The following is a 14,707-nucleotide window of genomic DNA, read 5'->3' on the forward strand; positions in this document are numbered from 1 at the left end:
GACTTCTTGACTTCAAGTATAACTTTCTGTCTACTACCTCATGCTGGGAACAGAAAAGAGAGAACAGATAAGGTCACGGTTAGGGAGAATCATTGGATTTCAAGACCCCAAGTCCAACTTTCTATCTATTACCCCATACCAGGCATGGACAGGGAGAAGAAGAGACAAGAATTCATGAGCTTGGGGTTAAGGAGAACCATTCAAGATCCTTTCTTCCCCTACCCAAGCCTACATACACACACACAGGAATATACACATAGGGCTGTCCCCTTGAGAGGGGGCTGCTATAGTACTTACCCATGGGCTCCCAGGTTGCAGCCAGAGTGCCAAGAGGAAGAAGAGGGAGGGGGCCTGATCCGTTCATTGTCATCCTGCATCTGCAAACGGATAGGCCGGCGCAGGCCCCAGAAGATGTTCAATAATCCCTCCACGATGAACTCATCTTCTTCCTGTCCCAGAAAAGCAATGAACTCATCAAAGCCTAGATGAGGTGACCCTGTGTCCTCACCCTCTCGACCAAGTCATCCATGCCTTAGAGCCTCACCCGACCTCTGTGGAAGCCAGACTCCATTCTCACTGAAGAGAGAACGGATGTGTCTTGTGAGCCCCAGGGCCAGGGCAGAAGGGCCACGGCAGAACTGGAAGTGTATAGTAGATGAGTCTATTATGGCCATGGGAAGGAAGAACAATTAGTCGGTTCATGAATCTGGCCTCTGGTTATGTATTTGAATGATGGTCCTTAGTTAATTTAAGTAAAACCCTAGGTTTGATTGATTAAAAGTGGCAGCCAAGGTCCCCACTCTGAAAGTCAATCATGCTTCGGGAAATTCTCAAACATTATCATTAACTCCTGTCTATGAATGTCTTTAAGGAAGGCAGAACCTCTTAAGTAAAAATACGCAAAGGCAAATCTTCTCTTCTGAAAAACAAACAAGACCCTAAACATTCAATCAACTAGTGTGTGTGTGTGTGTGTGTGTGTGTGTGTGTACAAATACATATGCACATACATATGTATATATCACCCCACTGATCATGGCTAAATATTGAGCAGGGACCCCAACCTTCCCAGCTCAAATCCTACCTCCTCTGGGTCACTTCTTCCTGCTCTTTCCTGAGCTAGAAGTAATCTCTCCCTTAAATGAGTTCATACCCGGCCTACTTCATCGCTACCTGTGTGATGGCCCCCTCTCACAGCCCACTTTGTATTACAAGTACAGCATTTCTGTAAATGTCCTCTCCCCCATTGGTCTATAAGCAACACAGTGGAAAAAGCTGTGGATTTGGAGTCAAAGACCTGGGTTCAAATATTGCAGCTGTCATTTCCTACTAGTATGACTTTAGATAAATTACTTCCCCCTCATCTGTAAAATGGGGTGGTTAGTACCTGTAGTATCCACTCACTAGCCATGTGACATAAGCAGTCAGTTAACGTCTCTGAATCTCAATTTCTTCATCTGTAAAATGGAAATAACCCCTATACTACCATAGCCACCCCATGGGGCTATTTTTGCTTTGCCCAAACCTGTGATTTCACAAGATTGTTGTAAGGCCCAAGTGCATAAATCTATGTAATATGTTCTGTATAGTCCTATGTAAACGTCAGTTGTTTTATTATTGTTGCTATTATAATAATAATAACTATTTATATAGTGCTTTTAAGGTCTACAAAATACATTACAAATATTTTCTCATTTGACCCTCACAAGCACCCTGGGAAGTAGGTACCATTACTGTCCCCATTTATAGATAGAAGTTTTATGATTTGCCCAGGGTTACACAGCTACCAAGTGTCTAAGACTACATTTGAACTCAAGTCTTCCTGATTCCGAGTCCCATACCCTACCCACTGAACCACCTCGCTCACTATCCCCTGAAGGGATTGAATTAGACAATCTCTGAAGTCTCTTCCAGCTCTAGATTTTATAAGCGTCAATGTTTCAGAGACCTGGGACCTCATTATGCTAAGTCTTTCTTCCCCTAATACAGCTCACAAGTCTTCAATGATTTAATAGATGAATTTAAAAAGAGTTTCTGCAGCCAAATGACTCATCACCCAGTAACTAAATTGGTGCTGAACCTTTCTGCATTTATCCTGCCTGGTCCTCGGATGACAGGCAGACGGTCTATTCCCAGACCTGTCCTCAAAAGCCTTTCCAGCTGCCAAAAATTGACATTCAACTGGCACGGCCTCCAAGAACCCAGGGTCACCTCCACACCATGACGTGGCATTGAAGTCAGATTTTAACAGAAAATAAGTCTATGTCATAGCAGAAATCAAAATTATATTTATGGAGTGTCCAGAATTGGCCTTGGAGTCTGTGGTCCACAGAATGGGTAGTTGCCTCATAGATGGACTCGGGGAAGGTGCCCCCCATGCCCAAAGTTCTTTCAAATGCTCTCATGGCATCTGAGATCTTTCATTAGAAATTCATTTCTTTACATTAAACGATTAGCTCATGCTAAATTCAGACATCTTTTCAGATGAAAAGCCAGAGGTTCCACCTCACAGCCAGAAGAGGTTAAGGGATTTTCTAAACATCATGGCTCATCAGCGACAAGAGGGAGAACTCACTCCCATACTTCTAAGACTAGAGTCTTAGAACTGTATAGAACTCCTGGCCAGAATATGGAAGAACAGCCTATTATAAAACACAAATACAATGTATAAAATTGAATAGAAACCAAGCCTTATCAAGCATTTTTCATCATGTCTTTTCAGACTGGTAATAGAGGAACAGGTTTCAGCCTCACCTGAAAATCACTTTCACAACAGAGAAATGGTATGTCATTTATATGCTATAAGGACCATCATAGCTCATGTTTCTATGGCGATTTAAGGTTTACAAAAACACTTTGCTCACTGCTCTGGGAAGTAGGTGGCCTAAGTCTAGGGCCCAGAAAGAGTGACTTGTTTAAGGTGGCACAGCTAGTGATAAATAGAGAACACACGTTCCTAATAGAATGTAAACCTCTTGAGAAAAGGAATTGTTTGTTCATGACGATCTTATCAGTTTCCATGGGTTTATCCTCTCTACATAAATGATTCTTGGATCTATACATATCCAGCCCTAACCTCACTCCTGAGCTACAGTCACATATCACCAACAGCTTTTTGGACATTTCAAATTTAATATCACATAGTCATCTCAAACTCAACACGCCCAAAACTGAACTCATCATCGTTTACCCAAAACCTTACCCTCTTCCAAACATCCCTGTTACTATCAAGGGCAACACTACCCTCCCTGCTATCAAGGCCTGAAACCTCAGTGTCATGCTCAACTCCTCAAGCTGTGACCGGATTTTGTCATTTCTACCTTCCTAACACCTGCCATGTACTTCACCTTCTTCTATCTACTCACACAGCTGCCACCCTCACACAGGCTTTCATCACCTTGTGCCTGGATTATTGCAAAAGTCTTCTGACTGGTATCCTTATGTCATGTCTTTTCCAACTGCAATCCATCCTCAGGTCACCCCATTGCTCAGTGAAACCCAGTGGCTCCTTATTGCCTCCAGGATCCATTATAAAGTCCTATGTTTGGCACTGAAAGCTCTTTATAACTTGACTCCTTTCTTTTCAGTCTCCTTATATCTTATTCCCAGTCTCTATATATTCTGCAATCCAGCTAGAGTGGCTTCAGCGTTTCTCACGCATAACACTCCATCTTCCACTGTTCCCATACCTACGATGCTCTTCCCTCTCATCTCCAATCTCTTAGCTCAAGACTTGAACCCTCAACTGTTTCATAACAAAATAAGCCCATGGTTTCCTTCAAACAGAACACTGGGATTCGCTATTAATATGCCAAGATAATATAGTCACCACTAATGGAGGCCCAGAAGAGGTAGTTCTCGCTACAAAATTCCTTGGCATTGTCAAATGGTTCAACATCAGAAACTGATACAATTTTATCAGTGGAAGTGACATGAAAGAAGAGGTATTACCATCTGCTGTGCCTGTGCACCCCTAAGGGCCATGGGGCCTTCCCATCTGACTTGCAGCTAAAACCTCCTCTATGTTTTCTTTCCTCCACTGGAATTTCAGTCCTTGAGAGGGGGGATTGTCTGACTTCTCCGTATCCCCAGTGCCTTACATAGAGCAAGCGCTTAATAAATTCTTCATTCGTTCATTCAATGAAAGGGTAACTAAACTGATATGGTTAGTCTCATCCTCTTTCTTGGAGGGGGCAGGGGTCATAACACATAGAGCTGCAAGGGACATTACATCATCTAATCCAACCACCACATTTTACACATGAGGAAACTGAGTCTCAAAGAGGAATTTGCCCACAGTCACACAGGTACTCAGTAGCAGAGCTAGTAGTTGAACACGGGGCCTTGGACTATAAATACAGCATTCTTGACGTTACATCCCATTGTCTGTCATTTAATCCCTTTTGATCCAAGCACTGCCATCTCTGGCTGGAGCCGGGTAACACTTGATCCTTCAAAAAAAAGTTCAATTCACTTCAGTTATCATTAATTAGGAATCTATTATTTCCAAGGTATTGTTTGCTGGAGACTGTGCCTCTTACCAAAATAAATAAGGCCATGTGTTGCTTGTCATCTTAGGATTTCTTACCTCTCGGTGTCGTAGCTGCAGGTTCTGACCCTCATAATATAAATTGTAGGTCTTCAGATGTACCAGCAGTTCATTTCTTTAAAGGAGAGAGAAAAGACACACATGAGAAGGCATGAGGTGCAGGTGCTCAGCCACTGAAGAGCTCTTTAGAGAAGGAGAAGAAGGAGAAGAAAGGAGAAGAAGAAGGAGAAGAAGAAGCAGGTAGCATTTACACAGCACTTCAAGGTTTGCAAAGCACTTTAAATACATTAACTCATTAGATCCTTGCAACAACCCTGTGATGTAGATGCAATTATTATCCCATTTCACAGATAAGGAAACTGAGATAGAGAGGAGGTGAAGTCTCACGCCCAAGGTCACATAGCTACTGTCAGAAGCAGGATTCAAACTCAGGTCTTTCTGACTCCAAGTCCAGCACTCTATCCACTGTGCCACCCAGCTGACTTATATTATACTAATACTGATCAGCTGAAAGGTTTGTTATAGAAATCCACCATTGACAACAATTTTATAGTTATTTAAAAATGCAATTTCATATGGTTCATGGCATCTAGAACCAGAAAAGACCTTAGGGAAATTCAACCCCCACGTTTTACCAAGGATGAAGTGAGGCCTCAGGATGCCAAACGATTTGCCCGAGGTTCCATAACTAGCAAATGTCAGAGGTGAGATTCAAACTCAGGTCTCTCCTGATCTTTCCATTATACTACCCCACGCCCCTAAAGGTCTAACCATAAAGCAGTAGAGAACCCAAGATTATGGGTTCCAGAATTCCATTCCTCCCCATTTTGTATTATTCCCCTCCCCACCCTGTAATCTATTATCATTTCGCTGTCTGGAACGACCTCTCCTCCACCTTATAGCTGGATCCATTATTTACAGCTGACCTTCCTAAATGAAGCAGCACCTCCAGATAAGAGTAAGGACTGACTTTAATTTTTAGTGGGTTTTTTTTTTAAGGTTTGCAAAGCACTTTCCATACATCATCTCCTGTGATTCTGTGAAGTCTATTGTTTAAAAAAAAAAATCTTAAGAGGCTTTCATTGCTGTTGTCTGCTAAAGCTAATGTAGCATTTATTCTGGCATTCCCAAGCAATTTTTTTAATCACTCTGCTGGAATTTCAATCATCTTTCAAAACTAATCTTTGCTTCTTTATGTCTTTCAAAAGTCAATGGAGCTGAAAAGAGATCAGGGCAACTCTACCTTTAAGCATCATCAATGAATAGAAAGTCAATGATCCATAAACATTCATTAAACACCTACTGTTTTCCAGGAACTATGCTAAGTACACCTGACCAGAGTGTTTGTTACAAGGGGAAGTACTATTGGGCAAGCAAACAACCCTGGGAAAATGACAGTGACATTAAAAGAGAACAAAAGCATCCAGACTTTTTTTTTCTAAATCGATTTAATTTTTTTTCCAGTTCCAAATTCTCTCCTTCCCACATCTCCCTCTCCCACCCATTGAGAGGGCAAATAAATAAATGAAACATGTTATCAACATGTATAGTCAAGTAAAACAAATTCCCACATTAGCCAAGTCCAAAAAAAACACCAATCTGCCCTCTGAGTTCATCACCTCTCTATCTGGAGGTGGATAGCATGGTGAGTCCTCTGGCATTGTGGTTGGGTCCGCTGCAATAAAACACCTTTAAAAATTTAAAGCATGATCTTAATTATGGCTTTAATTGTAACACAAGTACTTTTCAGTGTGCTCCTTCTACATCGATGGGAATCACCATTATCCTCATAATTAGCATGTACATAGTGCTTCAGAGTTTGCAGAGCACTTTCCAAATATTAACTCATTTTATCTTCACAACAACCCTGAGAGATGGGCAGGATTATTTTCCCCATTTTATAGACATGGAAACTGAGGCAGACAGAGGTTAAGCCACTTGGCAGGGCCACCCAGTTAAGTGTCTAAGATCTGATTTGAACTCTGCCTGCCTCCAGGGCTGGCATTCTACCCACTGCACCACCTAGATAGGGTTCTCTAACTCTTCCTCTCACTCCTCAAATCCAATCAGTCACCAAATCTTGTCACAAGATCTGTTCCCCTCTTTCTCTTTTCCCATTGCCAACTCCCTAGTAAAGGCCTTCATTACCGCTTATTACCAAAGGCTCCTATCCTGACTCAACTTTCTCCCTTTTTCCAAGCCATATTTTTCTGATACAAACAGACTTGTCTACCTAGTGCATGGAAATACCCACATCAGTCCCCTGTAGGAAATTCTGCAATGGCTCCTGGTGCCTTCTTGGCCAAACACAAACTCCTTGACCTACCAAGCCTTGCATTCAAAGCCCTCCACAATCTGGCACACAGCCATCAAAATCCTTCCTACTTTTCCAATCTTCTTATACTTCATTCCCTTCCACACTATACTTGCCATCCCTCACTGCTTTCCATCCCTCAAATCTGGAGGTCTGTACTGGTAATCTGCTCTCCATACCTGCTTCCTCCTCACCTCTACCCCTGAAAGACTCAGCTCAAATCTCACCTGGGGCAGGAGGCCTTTCCCGGCCTCCACCCCTACCCCTAGTGCCTATATAGGAAAAGCAAGATCCTAGGGGCAGGAATCCTTCTTTGCCATCTTTTGTATCCACCATTGCTGGTACAAAGGAAGTCTTTAATATAAATGCTCACTCACTCATTCCCCTTCCAATCTCAAGTCACATTATCTAATGCTCCCTTCACATGCTGCTACCCTTAAGCCAGACCAGATTATTTCCTTGTTTTCTGTACATGCCTTGAACTCCTGTGTTTTCCAACCTCCATATTTTTGAGGAGGCTGTGCCCTGCACTGGCATCAGCGGCAGCTTGGAAGAGGAGGTCCAGAGACTGTCAGTGGCCTCTTTGTAGACATCAAACGAAAAGAACTCTATCTTCTCTTCTGACCATTTAAGGGCTATGAAGGGTCACTGATCAAACTCACATCTAAACAGACTGTAGGTTTTGTGGCTTTTGACAGCCGTGCTAGGGCAGAAGCAGCCAAAAATGCATTGAATGGTATTCATTCTGACCCCAAGAATCCACAAACCTTAAGGTTGGAGTTTGCCAAGGCCAATACCAAACTGGCAGAGAGCAAACTCATGGCAATCCCACATTCCACCAGCATCCACTCCTTTCTGGATGCACGCTTCATCACACGGGATCCTTATGACCTGACACGAGTGGCTTTAGAGGCCTGGGCTCCTTACCCAGAGGTTTAAGTAGTTTGCCCAGGCCACCACAGCTCCTGAGTGTCTGAGGTAGAATCTGAACGCAGGTCTTCCTGACTAAATCCAGCACTACCCCGTGCTCGCTAATCCAATTGCACATGAAGAACAGAGACCCAAAATGATTACATAATTTGCCCAAGGGCTCAGAGTTAGCCCCTTGCTGAATTGTGAACACTGATGGCAGGGACCACATCTCATCACGCTTTCTGAAGTTAAAGATTTAAGGGATGGAGGCAGGAAGAAAAACTCCTTTCGTTCACATCTAATTCTGTCCTCTTACCCTCTCCAGGTCCCTTCCCCCCTCCTTCTTCTCGCCCTCCTCCCTCCTCCTTCTCAAACTTCAAAGACAAACACAAAAGTGGGAGGGAAGATAACAGGCCAGGGAAGCCAAGGGAACACGATCAGGGTGGGAATTTACTTTCCTTCCACCTTAAAACTCTGGCGCTGCTGGCTGAGGGAAACAGTTACCATTTGCTAGCTGAACAATTTCCACCAGGTTTGGATTCCAATGGTCTGATCAGTCTGGCTATCTTATGCAAATCAAAATTAAGACCTTATCATCAAAAAGCCTTCAGGCTTACTCTTTTCCCATCAGCCCTCAACAAACATAGTGGATTTCAAAGACCACCAACATCTCCCTGGGTGACTAGATTCCCAGGCTAGGGCCATCTGGGCCAAGTCTTATCTGCAAGGGTGACTCAAGGGAAACAGGCTGACCTTGTCCCTGCTGAGGAAGAGGGGCTACCCTCACAAAAGAACCAAGCCAAATGGACAGCCAGCCAATCAATGTGTGTACTCGCTCCAAAGATAAGGTTTCTTCCCTTTCTCCTTGGACTCCAACCCAGATCAGCTACTTACTAACTTGGACAGGTCACAAACTCTCAGGGCCCCACTTCCTCATCTATAAAACAAAGTGGGACGCCATGCACGATCTCTTGTTCTGAATCCTAAGATCCTCTGATCCCTTACAACTGTTAGTCACAAGGTACCGAAAAATCTCAGTGAATTCACAGAGCTCAGAAGGATTTGGGTTCTTTTAAAACAGTAAGATTAAGTCTAGGTCTTTGAATTTCTTTTTCTATGGGCTTGGCCTTAATACTCAATCCAGCCCAACCAGCATTTATTAATCTATATTTGTTCTTATGATATGATCATATCCAAGTTTTTTTCAAGCATAGAATTCAAGCTTATTCAGCTGCCAACTCTCTCATTTTGGGACTAGAGGCTTAGGGCTGTAGGTGGGTGGAAATGGAGAGAAGAAGCATAGGCAATAACTCCCATGTCCTGACTTCCCCCAGTCCTTAGTATCTCCACTGCCATGTTGTTTCTATGGATATATGTGAGTAGATTTATGTCTATATGTGAATATGCTACCTCCTCTCAGTATGTAAGCTCCTTTGAGGGCAAGACCATAACTTCTGTATGCTTGACACATATTAGGCATCTAATAAACACTTGTATATTGACTGACTTGATTCTTGGAGTACTCTAATGTTTGCACAGTAACCTTTTAAAGTAGGTCCCCCCCAATACTATTATTACCACTTTAGAGAGGAAGAAACTGAGACTCTGAGGCATTAAAGTGACTTTCCCAGACTCAAAGTGACAGATGGTATTCAAACCCAAGCTTCCTGACCATTACACCACACTGCCTTTTCAAAAGGGGGGAAGGTCTAGCAACATGCTAGTTCTCCTGGATTTCATGGGGGAGAGGGCATCTTCAGGCTTGTGAAAGAAGCCAATGAAGTTATAACTTAAACTAAAGTAAGCCTAAATCTGCTAACTTGGAAAATCCTTGTTTCTAGAGACTCTGGAGCTGAGGGTAGGGTGGTGACCCAGTAATTCTACAATTAGCCACTCCCTAAACATATGTCTGTCTTTTAAGAATGTGGTCTGCCAGATTCTGGAGAGCCTAATATGTGCAGAATGAGAAAAAAAATACTGACTTGGAGTCAGAAAACTTGAGTTTGAATTCTAACCCTGATACTTACCTACCTGTGTGACTTTGCTGGAGTCACTTTTCCCCACCCCCATGCCTCAGTTTCTCAATTTGTAAGATAAGGCAGTTCTAAGGACATTGTGCTTCCCTACAAGTGAAACACAGGTTCAAGATGATCTCATGGCCATCATTCTAGGAAGCAGAAAATAAAGTTCTCACCTCCAAAAGTGGTACCATCATTAAATGGTTTAACATTGGTGAAGGAGATGACTTTCTCAGTAGAAATGATAATCAAAGAAAATGTTTTATCACCTGCTTTACCACATTATCCTAAGGATTATGGGAGCTTTCCATATGACTCAGAGCTGAAGCTAACACGGGCTGTCTCCCCTTTAGAATATGAGCTTCTTGAGAGAAAGGATTCTTCCTTCACTATTTGCTTTGCACACAGTAAACACTTAAATGCTTTCTCATTCATACATTCACTCATCTTCAAGGTCCCTTCCAACACTAAAATCTCATGATTCTTGAATCCATCCTCATTATATTAGGCTAGTTAGGTAGGGGCAGAGGGCAGCATTTGTTTTAAAACAAATGCAATTTAGTGCTTTTGAGCACATAAGGTAACTTACAAAAAGTTGTCCTGAAGGACTTTAATGCAGAGATATGGGTTGTCTAGAGGTACCTAGGTGCCTCAGGTGAGCCTGGAATCAGGAAGACTTGAGTACAAATCCATCCTCAAACACTCACTAGCTATGTGACCCTGGGCAAGTCACTTAACCTCATTTGCCTTAATCCACAGGAGAGAGAAATAGAAAACCACTCCAGTATCCTTGCCAAAAAAAAAAAAAACCCATTTGGAGTCATGAAGAGTCAGACACAACTGTCAGACAGAACTTCAACAGAGGGTTTTGTACAACTAACTCATTATGGTAAAAATAATTCCCATTTCCATGTTTTCTGGTCTATAAGTAGCAAATGATACTCCATGAAATAGGAGAGCAGTCTCCTCACAACCACCACAGAAAGGAGACCAGACAGGTGAGCAGGGCAGTCGGAAGAAACAATGGCTGAGAAGATGAAGAGTTTCCCATGGCTCATCCAGCTGCCGAGTACCCAAAGGGAGACTGCCCTTTGACTCAGGATACCAAGACTGCTTTTCACAATTGTCTGTCATAATTTACAATTGAGTGCTTCTGAAGAGCTTGTAATTCCTTTGCTCTCTCAAGTGGAATCTCTTATCTCTTCTTGCTTCTATTATAGTTTGCTTAGCAAATCAAGTCCTCTGGCCACAAATTATGAATTAATGAGGCGCTTTAGGATATAATCAAACAGCAACCCCAGGCCCATCTATCAATATCTGCCTAAATCAGGCATTCTCCTATTTGGGAGGAGAAACTAAAGAATCCTCCAGAAAATAAAACCTATGGAGAGGTTAGCCTTCTCCTGGGTTCCTTTTTCCAAAAGACCAATGTAGGTCCAGGTGACTGTAGAGAAGCCACAGACTTGGATAAAGAGTAATTTTCAACTGTTTGACCTTGAGTAAGTCATTAAGCCTCTGTTTCCTACTCTATAAAGTGGAGATAATACATGCACAAACTATCTCGAAAAGTCATGTTACAAAATTCTCCTATGTAAATGCTAATGTGCTATAAAAGGGGACTTATTATTTTATGTCCCTCTTTTCCACCAATACCCCTAAATCCATAATTTTGAAATTAGAGAATAATTCACAAAGTCCATTAGTCAAAATACTATAACACTGACTCGGGATCCTCCATGGTGCCAAGGAAAGAGCACTAGATTAGAAATCAGGAGACCTAGATTCTAGTCCCATTTCTAGAATGCATTTGCTGTGCTGTCTTGGCAAATTACTGCCCCCTCTCTGGACCTTAGTTTCCTCCTCTGTGAAACCTTTGGGGTTTATATCAGATGATCTCAAAGTTCCTTTAAGTTCTGACATTCTGTGTTCTAAGGTCTCTTCCTTCTAATTTTCTATATTCTCAGATCCTTTTCTAGCTCTGAGATTCTGTGCTCTTTAAGGATTATTCCAGAATTCTAACATTTTGTGTTCTATCTTTCAATACTCTATGATTGTTTTCAATTTTCGCAGTCAACCCTTAATGATTTCTCTTAATTAAGGGAAGAAGTGGCATAGACGATCCAAGAGCTCTGTGTTTGTGTGTGTATGTGTCTTTATCTGTAGCCAAGTCCATAAATATCTGCTCATATTGGTATCTAGAAAGCAATAAAAAAATTTTAATAGAAGATTTTTCTCTCTAATTATGTCTACCTCAGGCTGGTACTAAAACAAAATTGCAGTTAACAAAAAGAAGGAAAATGGCAAATGTTGAAATGGCTGTGGGAAAAGAGACACTCTGGTGTACTGTTGGTAGAGCTGTGAATTGGCACAGGCATTACAGAAAGCAATTTGGAATTATGCCCCCAAAAGTTATTAAACCATGAATATCCTTTGACTCAGTGATACCAGTATTAGGTTTTTTTTTTACCCCAAAGAGATCAGAAAATTGTATATATGTATATATGTACATGTAGAAAGAAAGAGAGCAGCTTTTTTTGTAGTATCAAAGAATTAGACACTAAAAGGTACCCATCAATTAGGGAATAACAACAAATTATGGTATATGAATGTAACTGAATATTTGTGTTGTAAGAAGTTATGAAAGAGAAGACTGAGAAATCTGGGAAGACTTGTATGAACTGATAAATTGTTATGAGCAGAACCAGGAGAATGATCTATGCTATAACAATATTGCAAAACCAACAATCTTGAAAGACTTATCAACGCATTGATCAACCATGATTCCAGTGGACCAACGATGAAGAATGATACTAAAGATCTAGTTGCTAAATATTTACCAGAACATCTCTGGGTAACCAGCTTCAAATCCGGGGCTCTTTGTGCAATACTATCTCTCCTTCCTATCTTGTCCTTCTACCTGATAGGAGCACCTGATTAATTGTCCTCTTCCTATTCTTAATGCCCTTTCCTCCTCCTATATACAAAGTGGTAACAAAATCTCAAGGGAATTACTATGTACTGACTCTGTATAGTATCTTGGCAGACTTGTCCCATAATGCAACAGTTTTAACCAACCCAAAAAAACCTAGGATGACAGGATGACCTTGGAGGTCATCTAGGCCTCATTTACATGGCTTTAGTATAGGCCATTTATTACCAACAGAATTTTGCCACATCCCAAGTCAAAGGTTCCCATTTTTAACATTGAGAAGCTACCACATATCCTTCAGATCATACTACCGGGAGGAGCAGTAGAAATCTAATCGGAACCCTCATAGAGGGGCACATATTTAGTAGATATTACAGCTGGATGATTGTTCAATTACAAGAGTTCACTTATAGTGCTTCTTATTATCTCAGGAGGTATCACTCATTCATTCAACAAATATCATGGGATCATAGGCATTAGGGCTGGAAGAGATCTTAGAGACCATATAATCCAACGATGAGGTAACTGAGGCCTGGATGGGTGAGGTGTTTGCCTAAGGTCACAGAAGTAGTAAAAGATGGAGTCAGGATTTGAATTCGAATCTTCTAGCTCCAAGTCAAATGCTCTGTTTTAGAACTACACCACATTTCTGTTTATTAAATGTACACATAAAATTAATTTTTATTCTCTTTTGCTTAAAAAAAGGAAGCAAACTTTACTTTCACCCCCCACTTCTTCTAGAGGGCAATTCAGTACAAAAGAAATTCATCTTGAAATCCACACAGGAAATAAAGCAAGGAAGGAAGGAAAGAAAGAAGAAAGGAAATATCCACATGGGGATTTGGTTGCCAGAGAACAGACAGGACCTAAACATTGTAAGGTAGTTTCACTTATGACATCCTTGCTTTGGGACCTAATAACAGTGTAATGCTTATACCCTAAAATCTGTGTCATTCAACATTTGGAGATAGGATGAAGGATGGGGAATAGCCCTTAAATTAAACAATAAGTTATAGAAATTGAAAAATTCTTGGGAATCACTGGTCTAGACTCTGAGAGCTTCTGTATCCAAACCTTACCACTTGATACCCCATGAGTGTCCATAATAACATTAATGTACTTTACCATCTGCAAGTTATAAAAGGAAATCTTACTTGGAAATGTATTTATCTTGTCCACATGGGACAAGAGTGGTCTGGCTGCAGTAATCCATTCTCAGTGCCTTCTTCTCACTACGAGGACAGATCTACAGTTGGAAGAAGAGAAGAAAGGTTAGCCTCATTAGGGCCTGGGGACGTGTACGTACATGTCTTCATTTGTGTTCTAGAAAGTCAAACAAAAATAACCAGGAGGAATGACGATTCCACTATTGTATAAACCATTTCCCCTTGTAAGAACCATCCCCAGAGTCCATCACTAATGGGTAAAGGGGCCAACCGTGGCTCTTCCACAGGCCCTGTCATTCAGTAAGGCTAGAAAAATGTCCAACAGTTTGCCATTGTTACAATATACTTACAGCTTCGATGCAATGATCTTCCAGAGGGCCTAAGACCTTTTGGGCAACTTCCTAGAAGCAGGTGTTCAGAAGACAGAAGAAGGAATTGCCTAAAGATTCACCCATGTTGGTGATTCCCGTTCTTTGCGGGAATTTTTAGAGAACAGTAATAGCCAACATGGATACAGTATATATGTGCCACGCATTGTGCTAAGCATTTCACAATTATCTCATTTGATCTTCACCATGATACTTGGAGGTAGGGACTATTATTATCATCCCCATTTTATAGATGAAGAAACTGAAACAAACAGGAGTTAAGTGACTTGCCCAGGATCACAGAGTTAGCAAGTGTCTGAGGCTGGATTTGACCTCAGGTCTTCCTGTCTCTAGGCCCAGGCCTCAATCCACCGTGCCACTCCACTGCGCAGAATACATTAAAATATTCTCTTTTAACAGGGGTAATTCAAAATTGTTACAAATTGTCATGG

At 41.6% G+C, this 14,707-nt stretch overlaps 1 protein-coding gene across 1 annotated transcript in view; it reads right to left on the reverse strand.

Moving 5' to 3' along the window:
- RASSF2 (Ras association domain family member 2) overlaps nt 1-14,707 on the reverse strand; it is a 65,860-nt gene that overhangs the window by 19,341 nt on the left and 31,812 nt on the right. The window contains exons 2-4 of the mRNA XM_036751007.1: nt 13,876-13,967; nt 4,588-4,663; nt 298-449 (exon numbers count right to left, since the gene is read on the reverse strand). Coding sequence (XP_036606902.1) covers nt 298-449; nt 4,588-4,663; nt 13,876-13,934 — 287 coding nt within the window. The 5' untranslated portion in view covers nt 13,935-13,967. The remainder of the gene's footprint in view (nt 1-297; nt 450-4,587; nt 4,664-13,875; nt 13,968-14,707) is intronic.

This window comes from Trichosurus vulpecula, chromosome 3 (genome assembly GCF_011100635.1).
Source record: "Trichosurus vulpecula isolate mTriVul1 chromosome 3, mTriVul1.pri, whole genome shotgun sequence".
Classification (NCBI taxonomy): domain Eukaryota; kingdom Metazoa; phylum Chordata; class Mammalia; order Diprotodontia; family Phalangeridae; genus Trichosurus; species Trichosurus vulpecula.